At 37.4% G+C, this 21,690-nt stretch overlaps 2 protein-coding genes across 13 annotated transcripts in view; both read left to right on the forward strand.

The window, feature by feature from the left end:
• Positions 1–6,929, forward strand: part of JAKMIP1 (janus kinase and microtubule interacting protein 1) — a 162,408-nt gene extending 155,479 nt beyond the window's left edge. For all 7 annotated transcript variants that reach the window (XM_027686781.1, XM_027686779.1, XM_027686780.1 and 4 more), the window contains 3 exons: positions 1,774–1,839; positions 4,419–4,463; positions 6,897–6,929. In XM_027686781.1, the coding sequence (XP_027542582.1) occupies positions 1,774–1,839; positions 4,419–4,463; positions 6,897–6,929 (144 nt within the window). The remainder of the gene's footprint in view (positions 1–1,773; positions 1,840–4,418; positions 4,464–6,896) is intronic.
• Positions 6,930–6,946: 17 nt separating this feature from the next.
• CUNH4orf50 (chromosome unknown C4orf50 homolog) overlaps positions 6,947–21,690 on the forward strand; it is an 88,080-nt gene continuing 73,336 nt past the window's right edge. For all 6 annotated transcript variants that reach the window (XM_027686772.1, XM_027686775.1, XM_027686778.1 and 3 more), the window contains exons 1-6: positions 6,947–9,012; positions 11,908–12,059; positions 14,689–14,827; positions 16,076–16,783; positions 20,754–20,868; positions 21,551–21,675. In XM_027686772.1, the coding sequence (XP_027542573.1) occupies positions 14,690–14,827; positions 16,076–16,783; positions 20,754–20,868; positions 21,551–21,675 (1,086 nt within the window). In that variant the 5' untranslated portion in view covers positions 6,947–9,012; positions 11,908–12,059; position 14,689. The remainder of the gene's footprint in view (positions 9,013–11,907; positions 12,060–14,688; positions 14,828–16,075; positions 16,784–20,753; positions 20,869–21,550; positions 21,676–21,690) is intronic.

Raw genomic sequence — 21,690 nt, forward strand, 5'->3', positions numbered from 1 at the left:
TAACCTGATGAACTAGAGATCTCAGAGGTGATTAAATCTGCCTGCTTCTCATCCCATGGTTTTTTGCAATGATTGTAAGATTCCTGCTACACACCATCTATAAAAATGATCACTTGAGAGATAGGCTTGCCTTGAGCAGGGAGTAGATGAAGTATAAATCAATTCAAATGTAATAGAGGAAAAGTGAAATTAATACAGCTGTGCTTGGGGCATTTGTTACTGTCAGGAAAGCTGCATGCATTATGTCACACGAGGGTAACCTGGTTTGTGTTGGTTTGTGTATTTACTGAGAAAATCTTTGACCATTGCAGTATGATATAGTGGAGATTTTGAATCACGTACTCTGACTTTATAATATCCAAATCAGTCATTTAAGCAAAATCTTTCATTTTGAAATAGCAGCAACAATAACAAAACTTTTTTGCTCGTGGCCTCTCTTCAATATTTGTGTGGAGGAGTATATCCTAGGAAAAGTGAACTTCAGGGTTGTGTGTACCTCATTTTTGGAGTAGTTCCAGGTTAGATTTGAAATTTTCAAGCCAAGCTCTGGGGTTCTCCAAACCAGTTTGGTCATTGGATCAGCTGCTGCCTTGCTGCAGCTATCCTGGGCTACCACGAGTATGGGGCACTTACCACTATTTGAGATCTTTGAACTGAATACAGGTAAGCAACTACCAACATCATTTGATATGCACAGGTTTATAAGTAATGGCTGGATATTGTTTTGAAAGAGATACTAATTGTTCAAATCAATTTGGGAGTTATAAAATAACTTGTGTGTGGTGCAACACCAGCTACATTAATTTTATTGGCCTATGCCATTCACATTAGAGGAGGTGATAAGTTTTCTTCCCACAACCTTAGCTGTTGTAGGCCAGGCTGAGATTGGACAGTTAATCCCAAAAAAAACCTGATTGTATAAAGTTGCTCCTTGATATCCAGTGACTGTTAGTTGGAGAGTCCTACTTTAATAAATAATAAACCTACTGCAACAAGTAAATGGTACTAAAAGTGTAATAAAATGCATCTGAATTGTAGAAGCCACCCAAAATTAAAGGAAAAATAAAAAATACTCATAACTTATATAAAGCAAACACGGGCATATGTGATATAGAAAGGAATTAAGATATATGGACCCAACAGGAGTCATGCTTTAGAAGAATCTTTGTGAAACTGAACAAGAAAAATCCTTAAAAATATGGAGAGCTACACTGAAGAAAACCTTCCCTCTGGCTCTGGTGGGAGGTAACGGGTAATAGGACACAGCTGAATCTTTGGATGGTGCCTTAGTGATGAACTGAAAATCGGAGTGGTTTTTTTTTTCTGGTATAGCATGACTATGCCAGAAGCATGTTATGTTTTATAGGAAAAGAAAATAGGGAGTTAAAAGGATACATAATAGTGTAATCTACTGACTGTCTAGGTAAGTCGAAAAAGTTCTGGCTGTTGCAGAGAAAGTAATGTTGTGCTTCTAAGAATTTTGGTGCTAATTGGAATTGTGTGTATATGTTAAAATTATGATTAATGAGTGGTAATGAGTAGACTTTCTGGCAGTAAATATGATGTTCTGAACATGCAGCTTGCTTGAAATGCCATAGTTACATGGAAACATGGAGCAATCCTGTCAGAGACATGCCTAATATAACTGTATAAATAGTGTTACATTAATAATGGGCATTTGTTCTCTTTATTTTTAACCTATTTCTTATCTTTTTGATTCATATACTTTTCAAATTAGATATAATAATGTCTATTTTGCTTTTTCTGTTCCAGCGAATTCGAGATCTAGAAGATAAAATAGAGCTTCAAAAGAGGCAACTCAAAGAAATTGAGGAAAAGGTAAATAAATGTCTGGGCAGCACCAATGGATATCTTCTCTACAAATTTATTTTTCTCTGTTGCATTGATGTTAGTACTCCTTAACCTAGTATCATGAAATCTATTTTTAAAGCAAGGTAAAATTGGAGTTCAAGTTATTGCTGTGTGAAATGATGCTCTTTCTCTAATCTGCTCAAAACCATTTCCTATCCAGATTTTCTGTCAATTACGGGAAGGCATCAAGGGGTCTGGAGAGACATTAAACTAGTTGGAGGGGGATTTGCTGATGCTTAGATCAAGAAAGAACATAAAGATTTGTCTCTAACTGATTTGATTAGCTCAGCCCTGTTCTTTGGATATCATTGTTTTGCCAAACTTTCAAGTACTGAAAATTAAAACAAAATTAATAAGATGCCTATGACATAATCTACAATCAAGAATATTTCTTACTTTAAGATAGAAACAAATTAATATCCTGGGTCCAAATTTTCTTGTCTTTTGAAAAAGCTCTGATGGAAGCTTGAGACAGCAAATGTATCCCAAGCAAGGGATGGCCCAAGGTTCATGGGCTATGAGCTCAGGAGTTTCCCAGGTCTGTGGAGTTTAGGCTGCTCTGCAGGGCATGGGATGACAATGGGTCTTTCTCTAGGCCCCAGGAAAGTGTTTTAGTTTGTTACTTTTGCTGAATCAGTGCCTAGATCCCAACACGAGTTACATCATCTGAGGTTAATTTTCTCCAGCATTTATGGATACCTAATCCACTACATAAACCCACTGGTAGGCTGAATGAAGAAGTTAATGGAGTTTTCAATAATTTTTTTTCTTTTGGGATGAGAATGGGGTGAAAGATGAGAGTTGAAAGAGGTCAATGGGTCTTGCAGAACTGAGAGTGTCTTTCGGGACCAGCTCACTGGATGTTGAAAGGTTTCTTCCTCACCCTTCAGTCCCAGTGTCCCATCATCTGTCCTCCCAGTGTCACCCTCTAGGGTTATTGCATTTCTAGCAACTGCAATTCCCTCAGCATCTTCCTTGGTCCCTTATGCTCCCACATTAGTTGACTCCCCTCTACGAGCTATACCTCGTCCTGCACTTTTCAAACCGTGATATCCAGCTGGGTTTGTGGAAGATCCAGGAGAAGAGCCATGAGAAACTGTGCTGGGTGCTGCTGTTTTCACTAGCAGAGAAACATAGGAATCATCCACTCCTAGAAGGGCTCTTTTGCAGCCTTTGCCCTTTTTTGCCCCAAACCACTTCTATAGCTGAAGCTGTTCCTGCCTAGCAGCCAGTGATGTCTCATATCAAAGCAGAGAAATGCTGAGGAACAGATGATACTTCCACATGTTAATGACTTCAAATGTTAGTGTTTATCCACCTACTTTAAAACATCAACATCTCTAGATGTTGCTATTGCCCAAATATAAGCCTTTAAGGCATTGCCATTACAGTTTACAAATTAGGTGTTGGATTAGACAGACTGATAATTTTGAAAATGGAAGATAGCATTATCTCTACTGGTTCACCAGCTGGATGGATGGAAAAAAGCATTAGAAAAGAAACAGCTTAATCACAAGCTTAGCAGAAAGCTGGTAATGAGTTAAAATGATTAACGTCCTCTTTGCCTTAATGTTGCATTAGCAAGAGACCTGAGAAGAGCTTCATCTTTTTCTATTAACCTTCAACTTCTGAATGGGTGGAGCACTTCTTTTTATCTGTATTACATTTGAATTACTTTTTTTCCTTGGGATTAAATCCCATTCTGAATTTGATTGACCAAAGGAAAATTATGTTGCCAGGGAATCAGTGAATGATAAACTTTTAATTTATTGTTCTTCTTAAGGTTTAATGCGTCAAAGGGCACAGACTGACACCTACATGCTGCTGATTCTGAGCACAATAATTTCTTGTGGAGACAAGTCGGTCTTTTCAAGAAATAGCAGTATTTATAGCTGAGCCTCATCACTGGGGGTAGCTAAGGGCAATGCACCATTTATGGTGTCATCAGTATGACTTTTTATTTTCCTTTAAGAATTACTTCAATTTTTAAGTTTTATGTCAAATCAGAACACAAGGATGGGATTATTTCTGCCCTATAGATTCTTCAGCAAACTGTCCTGTTTCTAAAGGATATACAGAAGAATAATGTAAAATCTCAATTTTAGTCTATGAGTTGAAATATGAGGAAAAAGTGGTGTTTAAACACATCATACTTTTCTCATAAGCGATTCTTTACCATTTCAGCTGCACTTAGTTTGTGTCCTGGGCTTGGTAAGTCTTGGTGTAGGACAGCTTTCACATGTGTAATTATAGGTACTTCCCTAAGTGATGAACAAAGCCAAGCCTAGTATTTCTCGAGTTAAATAGTCCACAGATGTTACCATTGTAGAACTGCCCTCAAATGCTGAATTTTGTACCCCTTTTAGAGTAAGATCGGTATACTTTATCTTTCTTTTGGATCCACTTGATTAATGATATAAGACTAACTGCTGTAATGTCATTGGATTTCATATTACATATCTTACATCTTCTTTCTTTTCTTTTTTCCTCATTTTCTTTTGATCTTATGTTATAGTTTTTGTTCCTTTTTTTGTTTTTTTCACTAGCATTCATTCTGTGGCCTTGATGACACAACTGAGCCAAGATGTGTGGTTGGTATTCTTTATATTTCTTCATAGTCAATTTTTAACTCTTAGATTTTACCATATTTTGAGAATTGTTTGTAAGACTCTGAAACCATGGGGAAGGGCATACTGGTTTGGGTTGCACAGAGAGAAAGAGTCCCCTATAAAATCCAACTTGGATGCTTTCCATCCTAGACTTCTGCAGAACGTCATTGGGTTTTCAACAAGAAATGATTTTGCATTCTAAGATGCTGACTGCTGTAACTGCAGTGGGTGCTTTTCGTTTCTACAACACAGGTACATTTTGTCTCAAAATTCAGGTATTGCTGTAGGATCCTGCCTTCTATCACGCTGGATGGAGAAGTGGCAAAATATTGGTTTTCAATTTTTTTTCCTAAAAAGTCCTGTGAGCATCACCACCCACGTAAAAAAAAAAGAGTTCATTTTACTTCCTCAAGATCTTTGAGGCCATGAAATCACTTAGGAAATAATGACCTATTTTCCCTTCTATGAGGCGATGTGAAGGTTGCAATGTGACTGCCCCCTCTGTGCCAGCACAACATGGAAGGGGTGAGGGTAAAAAACCTCTGTACCTCTCCTTTGCGACACTACCATCATTCTTGCTGTCCTTTCCACAGCGTCCTGATCCTTTCAGCTCAATGCAAAGGACAGAGTGAGTTTCTTCAGCTATAGCAGGAGCCATAGTGGCAGTGCTCACCTTTCACAGAGAACAAGAGGGAAACACAATTTAGAAAATAAGTCCCAGTCCTCTTCCCTGGAGCAATGCAAGTTGCACACTGCCTTTCAGTAAGGATGGTAACTCAACAATCTGTCAGAGAATTAAGCTGTGGTTTAAAACTATTGAATATTATGCAGTGTTTGTGCTGTTACTGTTGTTGGTTTTTTTGTTTTGTTTTTAATTGATAATACACAATGCTTTTACCTTTACAATTTTTCCAAGTTTTTTCTTCTTTTAAATCTGTTGTGAATTATGCTCATGGAATCTCCTTATAGTAGGACATGCGTTCAATCAACACCTTTGAAACTGCTAACAACTACCGTATGATGAAGAAGCATGATGACAATAGTTACTCCAAAAAACTATTATATTTACCTTACATTAAGCTTGAAGCAGTATTTTCTTCTGCCCAAATCACAAGTACTTTTGCGAAATCAGACCTGTATTATCATTGGCTCTTTTGAGGGTTTATTCAGGTTCCAGTACATTCAGTTATCATCTTTCTTTTGATGTTCTTTGGAACTGGCTCTGGACTTTCATTATGAGCATTGCTGCATATGTTTTTTATTTTTCAATAAAATGATGATAGAAACAGATGGGTGGAATGTAATTCAAGGGTGTTATTGCTTTGTAACAAAAAAAGCAGTAGCTTTCTTTTGATTGTTAGATGGGTGTTGAAAAGTGGTGGAAATTCAGCAACGTTTCTCGGCATTTTCAGCATTCCTTCTGAAATTTCCTTTGATTTGTCAAAAATTGAGCATGTGCATATAGAGAGGTGTTTGAAAAAAGGTGAAGCCTTTTGGTACACTATTCACCTTTCCACAGTTTCAGATGAATTTTTTGTTCTGAGGAGATCAGATAGGACAGGTGCTGTTTTGGTTCATATAAGCTTGAAAGAGTAATGTTAAAGGAATCACCAAACTATTATCTTTGAAGTTTCATCCAGCTTTTTTATACCAGTCCTGGTTAGAGGTGCTAACATCTGGATGAATATATTTGCTTTTAAATATTGTGAAAAGTATACTGGTCAAGTCTAGAGAAACTTTATAAACATTTCATAAACTTAGTGAAATTACCAGCATTTTTAAAATTCCATTTGAAATATTTTGAAATACTATGCATTTGAGAGATCCATAGGCTTCCATGCTGATATAACTGATAGTATTATGGGTCCCCCCTTTGGATAAAAGAGAAAAAAAAACTGAAAAAAATTTTACAAGATTATTAATCTCCAGAAAATGCGTTGTGCTGATAGAACCTGCTATTCTTCCTGTCAAAAGTATTTCAGTAGTTAAATTCAAGCTTGGTGACAAGCATTTTGAGGGAATAACATAGGAATAATGACCTCATAGCCACACAGCTACTCTGCTCTAGACATCTCTAGGAGTGCACATCACATTGTGGTGCTAATGTGAAGGGTGACGTCCTTTAATTCATTTTGCCAGAGGTGAATCTGCCTCTGATTAATGTAACACAGAAAAGCCAATTTTAAGATACTTAGCTATAGACGGATTCTTGAACACTGTTAACTATTTCAAGGCAAACCATGTGATTTAGTGATATTAATTTTGGTTCTAGTTATTTTGAAGGTAATATAAAATGAATTTAAGGTTGGATGCCAACACTTATTTCTAAAGAAATGTTATTTATCTAAAGCTCAGCAGACTTTTTCTTTTCTTTGTTGTTTTTGTTTTCTGTTTTGGTTTTTGTTATATTTACAGGCTATTAAGAGAACGTATGGAGTGAACAGCTGAGTCCACTTGCAAAAATACAGAAAATATTTAAGCAGCTTTAAATTGGTGCATTTTTTCATAAAGCAGTTTGCATAGTACTTGAAGCTGCAAAAAATTTGAATTTAAAATTAGAGATTTTTTTAAAGATATAGCTTCAAGCTGGAATGATTTCATAATCAAATAAGGACCAGCACATCATAAACACAGAAAAAAAATCTAAATAGAATTTACACTCTCACACCAACCAAACAGCAGAAAATAATACAAGTGCAATTACTGGCTGCTATGTGAACTGTTATCTACCAAATGGTTTTCTTACAGTACTGAGATTTTTGTCTCCATACTGCATGCTTTCAACAAATGTGGTTTGCATTTCACCCAGGAAACACATAATATCTACATAAAAAAAGCTAAGTGTTTGACATTAAGTTGTCTATAGTAAATAGCTGAGAGGAAGCAAACCGTTCGAAGTTGGAAACAAATAAAGATTTACGACCCTGCAGTGGTAAAATTCATATTAAATTCTTAAGTTGGAAATCCACGAGGGAGAAAGGAAGTGTTTTGGTGAAAGGCAAGGTGGTGGATTGAACTAAGAGAACTTTAAAGTGGGCAAGAACTGTGTGGGAGATATGATTTTTTGAACGTTTCTTGTAAAGTAAGGCAAACTTGTAAAAACAGCACTGGGAAAATGGAAGATTCTGAGGTGGCCTGAGGGATCAGGAAAAGAGAATGAGTGATGTGCTGTGCTCAGTTATCTCTTCAAGAAAGAAGAGGGGCTTGAAGAACCGGGCACGTTGATGAATACGATAAGCAGAGACATAGTTGGATATAAATATTTAGAAATCATGGCACCCTCTCAGATGAAATAAAAAAATGTTGACATTAGCTACCAGGAAGCAAAAATGGCACAGCCTCAACCAGCAGAGGCAGATAAACACTCATGGACATTGACCACCTGAACTGCAAGAAAACTTTGGGGTAAAACACAGACTGAAATAATGAAAGTTGAAAAGAGCTTTTTAAGAAAGAGAATGGTTAGAAAATTAATACAGATTACTCTTTCAAAGAGGGAAAAGCAAATTGAAGTTTCAGAACTGGAAAGGCAATATGAAGAAATAGATAATTTTAATTATTTCTGAAATGTTGAGGCAAGCTGAAAATATTAAGAGCACAATATTAGAAGATAACTTTCTCCTTCCTCACATCTTTTTGGAAATCATATTTGTGTAGAAAGCCACAGAGAAACAAGTCTACTCCCATGGACACACTGAACTCCAACACGAACATAGAGTGGAATTAGATGGTTACAATAATACAACACATGAAGTAGAAATTACAATTGACAAAAATAACGTAAGGCAATGAACAATTAAGGAAGGACAAAGAAAGCTGAGGGAAAATTTTGTCACAACAACTGATTTTCTCACTGCTAAAGGTGCAGGAATCAGGCTCAGGAGTGGCCAGTTTTCTCAGATAATTATCAGTCTTTGAAGACCAGAGGTGTACCCTCAACAAAGAATCACCAGACAACAGCATTTACCTGCAGAAGGTGCTGAGACACTCCTCAAGATTAATTTAGTCAAATGCAGCAAACTGTGGCTGACATGAGGGTCTGAATAACCCAGTTTCCTGGTAGAAAGCACAGTTTACCTTGGAAACAAGGATCATGCAGAAGTCTGGAATCTTGTTCTCCAAAAGAATGTGTTGCTCACAATGTGTTGTTCAAAAGGAACAAGCTTTTAGAGAATGTGTTTTCAAATAGAGATTTTTCATGTTTTAGTTAAGGCTGTTAGCAGTGTGATGACAGAATGGAAAAATGAGGTTTTTCAGTGCAAAAGGCAGAATTCTGGCATCACTCTGAAGAAAAGGACCACAACAGGAGATAAGCAGAGCTTGAGATAATCAAACCCAGTGATGATGAAGGAACAGAAATTGGAAAGTGTGATTCACTTGGCAAAGAAACCCTCTTCTCATAGGCACAGTTTTGCTCATCACTACTTTGGATATGAAACTATAAGCACAAACATGGGATGGTCAGAGCAGGTGGCTGTCACGGTAAGCACACTGCACAGACAGGAGAGGATCTTCTCACAAAGCAGAAAAGGTATGAGCAATTTCATTTTCTTATTTTGTGATGTGCTTTGTTTCATTGTAATTGACACGTGACGGTTTTGTTGATGTCAGTTAAAGAATCTGGCTGATCGAGGTGATATTTTCCATTGCATTCATGATGGTTTTTTTCTGTGTTGAGCTAGCAGGATTCACAGTTTTGAAAAACAGAGTATATCACTACAGTCTTACTATCCACTGTATGCTGGTATTTATTATAGAGCTGGGAACAGATACAGTGTGTTAACAGAGTGGCCAGATATTGGAATAGGCTGTCCAGGAAGTGGTGGGATCACCATCCCTGGAAGTGTTCAAGAGCATGGGAATGTGGCACTTGGGGACATGGTTTAGTACTGGACTTGACCATGCTGGGTTAGTGGTTGGTCTTGATGCTTTTAGAGGTCTTTTCCAACCTTAATATTTCTATAATTCGATGATTCAATCCATACAATGTGGTGGGCCTGATTTTCACTTTCTGTGACACAGCTTTTAAATCATCAGTCCCAGCTGTATAAGTGAAGAAAGAAACTGTAAGTTTCTCATTGTTGTTGTCAGTTCTAACAGCTTTCCTGGTTTTATTCTGTAGTACTCAATAGTTTTCAGGATGAAGCAGCAGAAGCATAGAGCCTGATGGATCATGAGATGTGAGGTCAGCTTTAGAAATTGTTGTATTAACTTTCATTTTATGAATGAATAAAAGAGCACCTTTAAACAAGAACATGTACTAGAAACAGGAGAGTAGAAATCAGTGTTGTAATGATTTTGCCAGTTTTTTTCCTGCCTGCATCCTCACTGCTTTTATATGCTGGTTACTTTCTGCAAAATATACTGCTAAGAATTTTTCTTTGTACAGCTTCTGAGTTAAATATTAGGCTGGGGCACAGTTGAAAATGACATTATTTGCCTTCCACTGTAAATTGTTAATGAGCAGAGTAACAATGTCCACTGTTATTATACCTAACTTTTGCAGTGCTGTTCAGGGATGAGCATTGTCAAATAATAAATACAGACAAAATACTAATGTCTCAAGGAACTCTAAATTGAAGATACTGTTCTACTTGGGAAATTATACAGGCCAGGGGAGAGCCATGATTATGTTAGCACATCTCTGAGAAGGGACTGGGCTTCAAAGGTCTAGAGATCACAAAGTGGTTTGAACTTTCTTGTCCACATGGATTTATTCTTTGATGTCTTTCCACACTTGAAGCTTTTAAGTATTAAGACTTCTCATGGGACCGAGGAGTAGCTGAATCATTTCAGCTCTAGGTCCTTGTGTGGATAAAACCAGTGAGTTGATGAAATTGACCAAAACAGTAAAATGTAGTGTCACTGACTGTCAGTGTGAATAGCACGTAACAAAACATGGGGTGATAAAAGAAGAACTGTTTGTTCAGTCTTTTGCACTGGTTTGATGCCATTTTCTGCTCCTCAGTGTCAAAAATGTTACTTGTATCTTCTTCCTGTATATTCTGCATTTGTCTACAAAAAAAAAAAAAAAAAAGTAATTGCATTATTTCCTGGAGAATAGATCCAAACTCCGTGGTTGAATTCCAATTACAGGTCCAATTCCAAATCAATACAAATGTAGCAAAATCAAAGGCAATTCACAGATGCCACTGGTTGTGGTTTAACCCAGCTGACAACTAAGCATCATGCAGCCTCTCACTCACTCCCACTGGTGGGGAGGAGAAACAGAAAGACAAGGTAAACCTCCTGGTTTGAGATATAAACAGTTTCATAATTGTAACAAAATATTACTATATTAATATACTAATGTTAATATAAATATGCTAAAATACGAGTAGCAGTAGTAATAATAATAAAAATAATAATAGTAATTATAAGGAGATGGAGAGAAAGTAACAGGACCCAAGAGAAATAAGTGCGCTGCACTGTACAGTTTCTAAGGTGTGGAATATCCCTTTGGACAGTTTGGATCACAGCCATGATCTCTCACAGCTTCTTGTGCAGCTCCTCACTGGCAGAGCATGAGGCACTGAAAAGTCCTTGATGTAGGGTAAACACTACTCAGCAACAGCCAAAACATCGCTTTGTTATCAACATTATTCTCATACTAAATCCAAAATACAGCACTGTACCAACTACTAAGAAGAAAATTAACCCTCTCCCAGCTGAAACCAGGACACAATTATAAGACTATACTTACTGAAGCGAGTTTCTGTAAATAAAGGTAAACTCAGGCTGAAGAATTTTTAGATCTCTGGCTGAAAGAGGCGAAAGAAAAGAACCAAACTTAGCTTGTCTTCTCAGGCCCAAATTTGAACATTCCTTTTAGGCATGGTTTCATAACCTATCAGAGGTGAAGTAGATATAAGTAAAATACTGCATGGAGAATTCCAAAATGCAAGTTAAATATACTGAATGTTTTCTCTGAAGTAGTCATAGAATGCCTTTTGAATAGGAAATATCCTTTTTTAATCTTCTATCTTGAAACAATAATAATATAATACATTTATCCAAAATAAACATACTCAGTTTTATGAACTTCCAATTAGTAAAAAATTATTCCCTTTCAAAACTTTGATGCCTAATTCCTTTATTAATTAGTCTAACTGAATCTTTTATGGGGATCTCACGAACAGCAACTCCTTTCATACATGCTAATGGGGCTAATGAAATGAGACTTTCTCATAAATAATAAATGTGTTCAGAATCAAGAAGGACTGTTCATTTGATCATCAGAGGCTTAGACTGTTATTGCATGCTTAGAGTGCAGTATGTTCTGAACCCAATAATTTGGGTTTTTTTCATCATGGATCCTTCATCTGGAAAAGAGCAAGAATTTTGTTACTCTGTTAAAATGCTCAGCAATGAAGGATTTGATATCCTGAATTTCAATGTTAAAATTGCTACTTCCTGGATTTTCCAGGAATTAGAAGATGCAAGCACACCTGATGGAAACGTAAACAGTGCTGGAGAAGAGAACTTAAATCTCAGAATAAAAGAGCTGGAAAAGTCAGAACGAAACCTGAAAGGTGTTCTAGAGGACTACGTGGAGTCAGATTCTATCCTAAGACATAGGTAAATAAAAGGGGCTTTTGCATAAAAATTCATTGTGATGTAACAAATGCACTCTTCCCTTTGCCCCATGTACTGGCTATCAAATGATAATGCAAAACCAGCAAAAACATTGATTTTATGTGTTTTTAGAGTGCCTGAGAAGATGCATGTATAAGTGCTTTGTGTAGCTGTCAGAACAGAAATGCAATATTAATTCTTTTAAGAATTGCTATTTAAATAAGGGTTTCAGCATGGTCTAAAATGTTGTTACAAATAACCAGACACCTTTCTCAGGATACTGCATTCTTAAATATTCATGAGGTGTAAATTCTGTTTGTAAAGTTTATCCCTTTCCTTTTAAAATAAGAATTAATTAGGAATGTTGTGTTGTAAAGACAGTTTATTGCTTCAGAAAGCTTCATTAAATTTAGTAGGTTAATGCTAATCATTAAGGTAGATGAAGGTGCCGTTACTCATTAATTATACATTTGACTAGAATAATTAGTTTTTGATAGTCAGCAAAGGCACTGTTTTAAAGAAAGTCGAAGATTTCAAAAGTAAGAAAATAGAAATGGCATTAAAATAATTATTTGTATAATTTTTAAATTACTTTGATTTATCAAAGATTTGTCCAGAAATGTTTTAATAATGGGCTTTTTTTTCAAAATAATAATGAATCTTTTTAAAAAACTTTCATAACAATAAACCTATTGTAGCAGGGATATTGGGGAGGAGAAGATATGGAGAACTTTATTTCAAACCAAAACAAAGACAGTGTGAGGGAACAATTTGAGGAGAGTAAATGAACAGCTGAAACTTGACTGAAAGCCCATTTTCAGGGACCTTGGGTAGCCAGTAAAAAGGAAAGGAATCCTGTGCCTGGAGTTCTTGTGGCTGAAGCACAGACAGATGACACAAGGAATGATGTAGAAGGCAGAACTACTGTGAAAAACAGAGAAGCAGAACTCAGCCAAGGCAGAGTTCTGGGCTGACGTGGCCCTGTTTCCTTTGATACCAGTGTCAGATGATGTAGTGCCTGCAGAAGGAAGGACCTCATCAGGTTTACTTTGATACACAAATGAGCACTTTTTTGATTATGTGTTTTCTATCTTGATCCTGTTTCTTCAGAAATGCTTTTTTTATGTGACATCTTTGAGTAAAGGTAATGTTGTGGGGATGTAGGTAGCAGGAAATTTTGACGGGGGGGATTAAGTCAAAGCTGTAAGTTAGAAATGAGCAGGGGAGCTCACTGAAGGTTTGTTGAAGGACTCATTGAAGGACTGTTAAAAGTTGAATGAAGAAATTCAAGGAAGAACTATCGGGGTCCTGAGAGGCACTGGGGGTAAAGTGTGCCTCTCTGAGATAAGAAAGGAGGTGGCTCTAGTTCCTGCCTCATGAAAGACTTCTAAACTTTCTCCTTAACAATTAAGGGTTATTTTGGAATTCACAGCTGTTTAAAGCACTGAGAAAATTTTGATGTGTAGGCTGAAAAGGGAAGGAAAGTCTTAAGGAAAACATGAAGGTTGCTCTCGTAAGATTATTTTAGATTATTCCTCCTGTGTAGAGGAACCCCACCATGCCATATCTTGAGCACAAGTCCTATGAGGAGAGACTGAGGGAGCTGAGGTTGTTCAGCCTGGAGAAGAGGAGGCTCAGGGGAGACTTTATCACTCTCTACAACTCCCTGAAAGGAGGTTGGAACCAGGTGGGGGTTGGTCTCTTCTCCCAGGCAGCGATCAGTAAGTCAAGAGGGCACGGTCTTAAGCTGTGCCAGGGAAGGTTTAGGTTGGATATTAGGAAGAAATTCTTTACAGAGAGGGTAATCAGATATTGGAATGGGCTGCCCAGGGAGGTAGTGGATTCTCCGTCCCTGGAAGTTTTTAAGATGAGACTGGATGTGGCACTTAGTGCCATGGTCTAGTAACCACGGTGGTAGTGGATCAAGGGTTGGACTTGATGATCTCAGAGGTCCCTTCCAACCCGGCTGATTCTATGATTCTATGATCACACTATGTCATCTTACACTACCATTTTAATAGAAACAGGCAAAGCAAAACCTGTATTTTGTCATCCAGCCTTGTGGACAAAGTCAATACAGTTATACATTATAGGTTTCAGTACCCACTGAAGGTATGTTACAAGTAAGATGTTATCATTTCAGTCCCTAAAACACTGGTACTTCTAAGTTACCTGTAACATTAATTTTGATGGGAAGCATTTACTATCATCATAAAATTTGAACTTGTTAACTGTGAGCCTAGCAAAATTCTGTGATCAGATACATGCAGAGACTGAAGTGTTGTGGTTGCCTTTGTGCTAAGTTGTTACTTCATGTAGCATACCAAGCTTCATTGAACAAAAATCTTGTAAATGTGTTTGCTTATGGTTTTCATATTAAGCCAGCAGAGAGGGACTGAACATGGGTGTTGTCTTTAACAGTTTTGAGACTTTCCAGTGTAATGTCCAGACCTCAGACTTGTTAATGAAGTGTTACTAGTGTTACTAGTGATCCACAAACTGTTACTATTTTATTTTTGGGAGACAAATGGAAAAAATAAGGATAAATTTATGCATTGCTGATGACTGCTTATCTATCTGGAAGTGTACTGTGGAATTTACTTAGCAAAAATCTTCATTCTCACCATCACAGGATGAAAGAGCTGGAGCTGTCACACAAAAAACTTCTTGTGATGATTGATCAGCTCAATGTGAAGTTGCAAAAAGTTGAAAATGCCAATGTACGTGTTAAAGGGAAATTGCGAGACATTCAGGAGGATCTGATCAACTTGGTGAGGAGGATATTGTTTCAAATTACCTAGTTTATTTTCTCTTTGTGGTAGTAATTTATAAGTCAGTCTCATTTCCAGTGACCTCTCTGTTTTTAAGCAATAAATCATCTCAACCTTTATCTTTTTCTACAAACATAGGAATCAGAAGAACTTTTGGATTTTTTTTCTTCCCCTTTCTATTTCTCTGTTGTTTTTGACAGCACTGCCATTATTTCTTTCATTCAGGCCCTTGAACTTTGAAATATATGCTCACATTTCCTACTTTCTCCCCAGAAGCCACTCAGTGTACTCCTCCTTAGGTCAGACTTTATCTTTCTAGGCCCATACAAAAGGCATTTTTACCTAGTTTACACAGCTCATTGGATCCAGGAAAATGGAGGAAGAATGAAAGTTTTTCAGGGACAGTCTTCAGTGAAACAATGTGTTTTGATTCTGTTTATCATAAGATATGCTTTCATTTTCTCAGCATTTTAGGTCAAATTTGAATACTGTCATGGGACAATAGTACTATGTGGCAAGACTCTCAAGTCTTGCTTCGAAGTTGCTGCAATGTCCCTGTGATACTGGTGGCTCTTAGTCTGCTGAAAGCAAGGGCAGCACGGGACTCATGAAATCCTCTCTGCCTTTCATCTTTCACCTCTGTATGTCGCTGTGTTCAAACACACTATAGTGCAAATGAAAATACCAAAGCCTATTTTCAAGCTGTTTCAAAAGTCGTCTGTTCCTTTCTCCTTTTTCAGGAGGTTCATAAGAGGAGCTGACAGATGACAGGTAGAGTGAAGGGCAAAGGACAAAAGCCTGATCTCTGGAAAGTGTGTGTCCTGTTTTCTAAACAGAACCACAGCTTCCCTGCCTGTAGCACCTCAGTGCTACAGTACTGTCAGCATTAAGGGTTTGTTATAGATCAGAGCTGAATGTATGAATTCCAGTTCTAAGATTTATTTTGATTTAATATGTACTGTAGAACATGCAAAAAAAATGTGTTTTAAAACTTTTTTTACTTTTTTAGTAGTAGATGGGGGTGAGCTTGTGTTTTGTTTCCTACTGAGGTTTTCTGTGATGACTGAAATGACAAAACAGGTTAGTTTTGCTCTAAAGGCAGGATTTTACTAGCTTTAGAAAAAATTCTATTTATGTCATTCCTGAGTTTTCAGAAAATAAGGACAGAATTATTGCTAAATTAAAATAAATAAGGGAAGAAGAGATTTAGTAGTAATATGTTAACCATACAACTCAATGAAATTGTAGGTTGAAAACCAAAAAAAGTCAGAGAAGAAGCAAAAGGAAAAATTGTGTTGGCTTCAGGAGCAGCTGAAGACAAAAGAAGAAGAAATAAAAAGCCAATCAGAATATTTTGAGCACTACAAACAGAGGCAGAGGCAACAGACAGCAGTACTGAGAAAGAGGGAATGTTACCTTCAGGGTGAAGTATCTAGGCTGGAAAAGCAAGTCCTAGATCTTAGTTCCCATGTTGCTCTTTTGACATCCAAGATAGAAGAGGGAATGGTGCAGCATCTCCAGCAGGTGCTGGAAACAGCGTTCAGTGGGACTTGGGGTTATAAACACCCTGACATGGAAGTAGTGGAATGGAAAACTTGTATTGAAAATGTGGAGCATGATGTGAAAAGCCACCTTGAGACCTTTCAGCAAAAGCTGAAGTTCTTAAGGAAAAAAGAGGAGGACAACAGAAGAGAACAGGAAGACCTACTGACTGAACTGCAGTGCTCTCAGGACAATGAAGACTTCCTCAGAGCAAAATTGGAAGAATCTTCCTGTCATGTCTATAGTTTGAAATTATCTGAAATCAAACTACAGGAAAAAATGGAAGAGCTTTTGGATGAAAACAGAGCATTAAAGGATCAAGGTACAGTGATGTTGAAAAAGAAGAGAGAAAAAGACTTACAACTTGCAAGATTGGAGAATGGAGACAACAGTGTTGATCTGGTATGTCAACTGGTAAGTAAAAATAAGGCAAAATATAATTGGTTTTTGTCTTTATATCACCCTGAATTACACTTGTCATTAGATGTGCAATGAAGATGAAAGTGTGAGGCTTTATCTTTCCTGAATTTTTTTGTTTATTTCTGTTTATGCATTAGTACTTCACACTGTCTCGTTCACACTCACTGGAATCAGTAGTTGGAGCTTCATTGCATCAGTGCTTTTCTGAGGTGCACATTGAGGGCACTTAACAAACCCTTTTTCCTTAAGTGTTTAAGTTATATGCCCCTGGCACAAGGTCTAAGTTGGCAGCAGAATTAGAGCCCAGAAGAACTTCTGAGACCTCTGTCTTGTGGATACCATTCAATGGAGGAGTACACATATGGTTGGCTGAGTTTTTACATTTTATTCATGCCCAAATGCTGAAGCAAAAAGCACAGTTGACAATAAATCTTGTCTATGAGATTTTCTGGATAATGGTAAACAAGGGAAGATGGATACAGCGTTCATGACTGGGAGCGAGCTGAGATATTCAATGGTTTGCAGCTCTGTAACACTGTGATATGCCCTGAATACACTGAATAGACTTGTTTGCTTCAAGCACTTCACCCCAGCACTGCATGGGAAAGCTCTGGAAATGCTGTAATATGGCATTGAGCTTCTGCCAATTCATTTTGCTGACAAGGAACAATTCTTTTCACAGAGTGGACTCAAACAAAGTTTTATTCTTTATCCACTGAGGTGGAGGGTATTTTTATTCTGAGAATTTGTTAAATTGAATCAGCTAAACCTCACACTCAGCTTACTTCATTCAGATTGTGACCTGATATCCCAAGAACTCTCCTGATTTTAACTGCATTTAACCAAGAGGTAATGGGCATGAACAAATCCCTTTCGTATAGGAGGACAATAGGACTGTGAGTACTTCCAGAAGTACTGGGAGAAGCTAGAGAGAATCTTTAGTCTGTAAAAGCTAGAGGAAATAAAGACAATTTTTTTAACCTGGTAGTTGAATGCACTTTTGCAGGCATGGTGATTTAGTAGTTCTACAGCCCCTAAGCAGTGAGCTCCAGGAGGTTCCCTTTGCGTGAGAGAGAAAGAATGGCAAGATCATCCTGCAGTGACATGGGTGACCTTTGTGCAGAGCTTGGAAGCTGCACCTCACTGCACTTGTCTCTGTAGCTGCCTCAAGGTGGCAAAAAGACCAACCACTTACCCTGAACCATTGCTATAGTTCCTTTAACTAGTGAATTCACTTTTTCTTGGGAAGGAAGAATACTATTTAAAAATATTTTTAGATACTTCTAGAGGGACTTGCACTGAGTTGTAAACAGGTGCAACAAGCAAATGCACTATGAGGGGACTGCACAGCTAAAATCAAGAGGAATGAGGCCTTCCAGAGCCAGAAAAGTAGCGAAGAATTACTATTGGGTTGATAGAACTGAGAAAAGGAGAAAATAAGTGTGGAGATATTTGAAGGTGTGAAAGCAAGATATATCAACTGACTAATTGTCTGAGACTAATCTAAAAAGTCTTCAAGACAAAGGAACAAATCTCTTTCTTTCTGTGCTGTACTCTAATAAAAGGTTATTTTTTTCCTGTACACAAAATTTTCTAACCACTTCTTTTCTAAGTACTGATTTACATCTGTGTTGACATAGGAGGTTACAGTGTCTCAGTTACCCAGTCTTTGGTATAAATGAATACACCGTAATTTGTGTTTACTGTGGTCTGCTGCAGAATAGGTAGTGTTCCTTGAATGCTGTGTGTAGCAGCAGCAGCAAATCTAGTGCCTTCTGCATTTCTAGTTGTCTTTTCCTCCTCTTCTAGTGCTACTAATATACTTGGATTTTTCTAGTAGAAAATGACTTGAGATAGCAGGGAAAAAAATCAATATGCATGATAAAAGGTGGAGGGAGACATCTGGTGTTTTTCTGTAAAACTGAAGAAGGTTTTTCCCCATTATCTGTAGTTTTACTAGCACCTAGTAAAATAGAATTTCTTAATCTCATCACCTTGATCTTTTAGTATTTAAGTCAAAATAGTTACAAGAAAAATCCTATTTGAGCTCATCATACTCCATCAACAGCTATAAAAATGAGAAATCTTATGCAATACAAGAAAGATTTTGGTGGTGTTACTTTCCTAGAAAACTGCTTGTATGACACTGTTCAATGAACGAGTGAATGGGATCATTTGCCTATTTCACAGCCAGGAAAAAAGTAGTTTGTGAGGACAGGCTTATCAGACTCCTGTGAAATACACACAGTGTGAGATTTCTCGGTAAATACCATGTCATTCAATGCTGGTCACATCAGTTATTCATGAAGACTAGCCTTAGTCATTACTGGATCTTCATTCAATAATACAATATCCAATTTGATTGAGCACCAAGAGGCGAACTACGTCTCATGGAGGGGTGTAGTTACATAAATCTTGTCAAAAATTTGAATTTCCAAGCTTAGTATCAGAATCTCATCTGCAATATTCCAGCTGCAGCCTTTGCCTGAATGAAAAATGCACCAAAAAGAAAAAAAAGGCAGCTGGTTCCATGTGGCTGTGTCTTGACTTATCAGACTGTTTCTAGATTTGAGCATTAGGGGTCTGTTCAAGTGAAGGATAAGTATGAAACACCAAACAGTGCATCTTCCTACTGCTTTCACATAACTGCTGAGGTCTTGATTTCACAGTGTGATGTTTGGCCATCCAAGTATTGTATCTTTTACATCATTTTGTGTAATTTTCTTTTAACAGTACCCACATAGTAATAAAGAATTGATATCTGTGAAGAAATAAAGGGAAACTTCCAGGAAAGGAATCAGTGTGTTTCAGTTAATTGGCATTAGTTTCAAATGGGTTTCCCAAAGAAGTTGTGGATGCCCTATCCCTGGGAGTGTTCAAGGCTAGGTTGGATGGGGACTGAGCAACCTGGTCTAGATGAAGGTGTCCCTACCCATGACAGACGGGTTGGAACTAGATGATCTTTAGGTACCTTTCAACCTAAACCATTTTATGATTCAATGTTACTGAGAAAATACGGGAATAAGTCTTGGAAGTGTTGTGGTTTTAAGTCATGCCTCCCAGTCAAGATCTCATAACAGAGCGCAATAATGAGGCAGCTGACTTGAGTTGAAGTAAAAATTATTCTCACTGGTGATCCTGTGAAAAATCAGTGGCCTTTTCTGACTCACTACAAAGACTTGGAAGTCACTGCCTTTCCCATCCACATGTAATTTTAAAGCTGCAGCTCAGTCAAAAGGGACCAGACTTGTTTTCTGCTGGCATTTGATGCAGAGCAGTGCAGGAGGACAAAAGTGCCTGTGTTGGCTTGATTTCTGTGCTGTTGCTGTTTTGGTTACCATCTTGATTAAGTGTTTTGTTGAGACAATCAAAACTCAGTCTTCTGTTCACTGAAAATGAGCACAGTGCATGTGAAATGTGATTTGTGTTTCAAGAAGGAGGAGTATCTGCTTTTCATCAGGAAGTGTCACAATTTCCAAATTCAATCAGGGAGTCAAGATAAATGTCAAGAACAGAATGTGAAATTTACAATTAAATTATCAATGGGAAAAAAAATCTCTTCAGAATGATTATTCAACTTTGAATTCTTCCAGCCTAGAAACATTTGTCTTTGTAGCTGGGCACTGAACTATTAGTCTCATTCCCTACTTGATTCTTTTCTCTTTGTCCATGAGGATATAAATTAGTCATAGTGTTCCACCTGTTATCTGACATATTACATGCTTATGACTCTGGTTTTCTTCCCTAATTCTTTTTAAACTATGAAGGAAACACTAGGGGAAAGTTTACAGCCATGACATTTACTAGAAAATGCTGGAATGAGAAAATTGTCTGAAACAATAGCAATTATAATGAAACAATGGGTCTTTTGAATGTAAAATAGCAAGGGAAGCTTATGTGCCCGAACACCATATGTGTATAATCCGTGTGGTTTTTTTCTTGTCCTCCTCATTTTCCCATTAAGAACGGAGATCTAATTCAGGATGAAGTTCAAAATCTTAAATGGAGACCAGTCTTGGATTCACTAAGAAGCAGAGCTACTCATACTCCAGTTGTGCTCCTACATGCTAACGAGTCTGGTATGCAAACAAAATGGAGTTTTTGCTGTCATTTATGTGCAATTAAAGTGAAGATGATTTCATTCATGAGGTGTGCATGACTTAGAAGGTGTAAAACCTTCAAAAAACCTCCTAATTTTTAACCTGTATCTTGGGAAGGTGAAACAATAACTGGGGTACTTTGCATGTCCTGGATGAAGTATAGTGTTCAGGAATGATGTGCAGCAGATTTGCTTTTCAGATCAAACAATGTGAAAGCTCTGATCTTGATAAATTGTATCAGGTAAATTCTTCCAACATAAATTAATGGGAATTTTATAGCAAATTTCAGTATATGCGAATGCAGACCTGCACTGAATAATTTCAGCCTCTAAGTTTAACCCAATAAGTTTTCGCCTGCCCACCATAATGAGACGTATGTTCCATTTTTAAATACTTTGAGGACTGGAAAGGACAACCCCCAAATAGACTTTATTTTAGAGCTCAAGATTTGTGTTTTCTTGTGAAGTTTGTTTTTTTATTAAATGTTTTGCTTGTGTCTGTATCATTGGTGATGTATGCTGCTGGTAAAGAAGGTAATTTTGAGCATGCTCTCACTAAAATATTTCTCTGTTCAAAACACCTCTTCAGATGTTTTCAAGTTTGTTTTTTATGCAACTGTCTGGGAGTGACATTACATTTTTCCAGTGTTTTACCATAACAGAAACACCAAGATGTAGTCACGATGGACTAAAGCAGATGGAGGAGCTACTGGAAGAATCTGTACCAGTCTGGGAAGGCAATTCCAGTGTCTTTGTGAAAGTTACTGGTCTAGCTGAGGCTGAGCAGGTGAGAAAAAAAGAA

This window comes from Neopelma chrysocephalum, unplaced genomic scaffold (assembly GCF_003984885.1).
Source record: "Neopelma chrysocephalum unplaced genomic scaffold, ASM398488v2 Primary Assembly neopelma1_71, whole genome shotgun sequence".
NCBI lineage: Eukaryota > Metazoa > Chordata > Aves > Passeriformes > Pipridae > Neopelma > Neopelma chrysocephalum.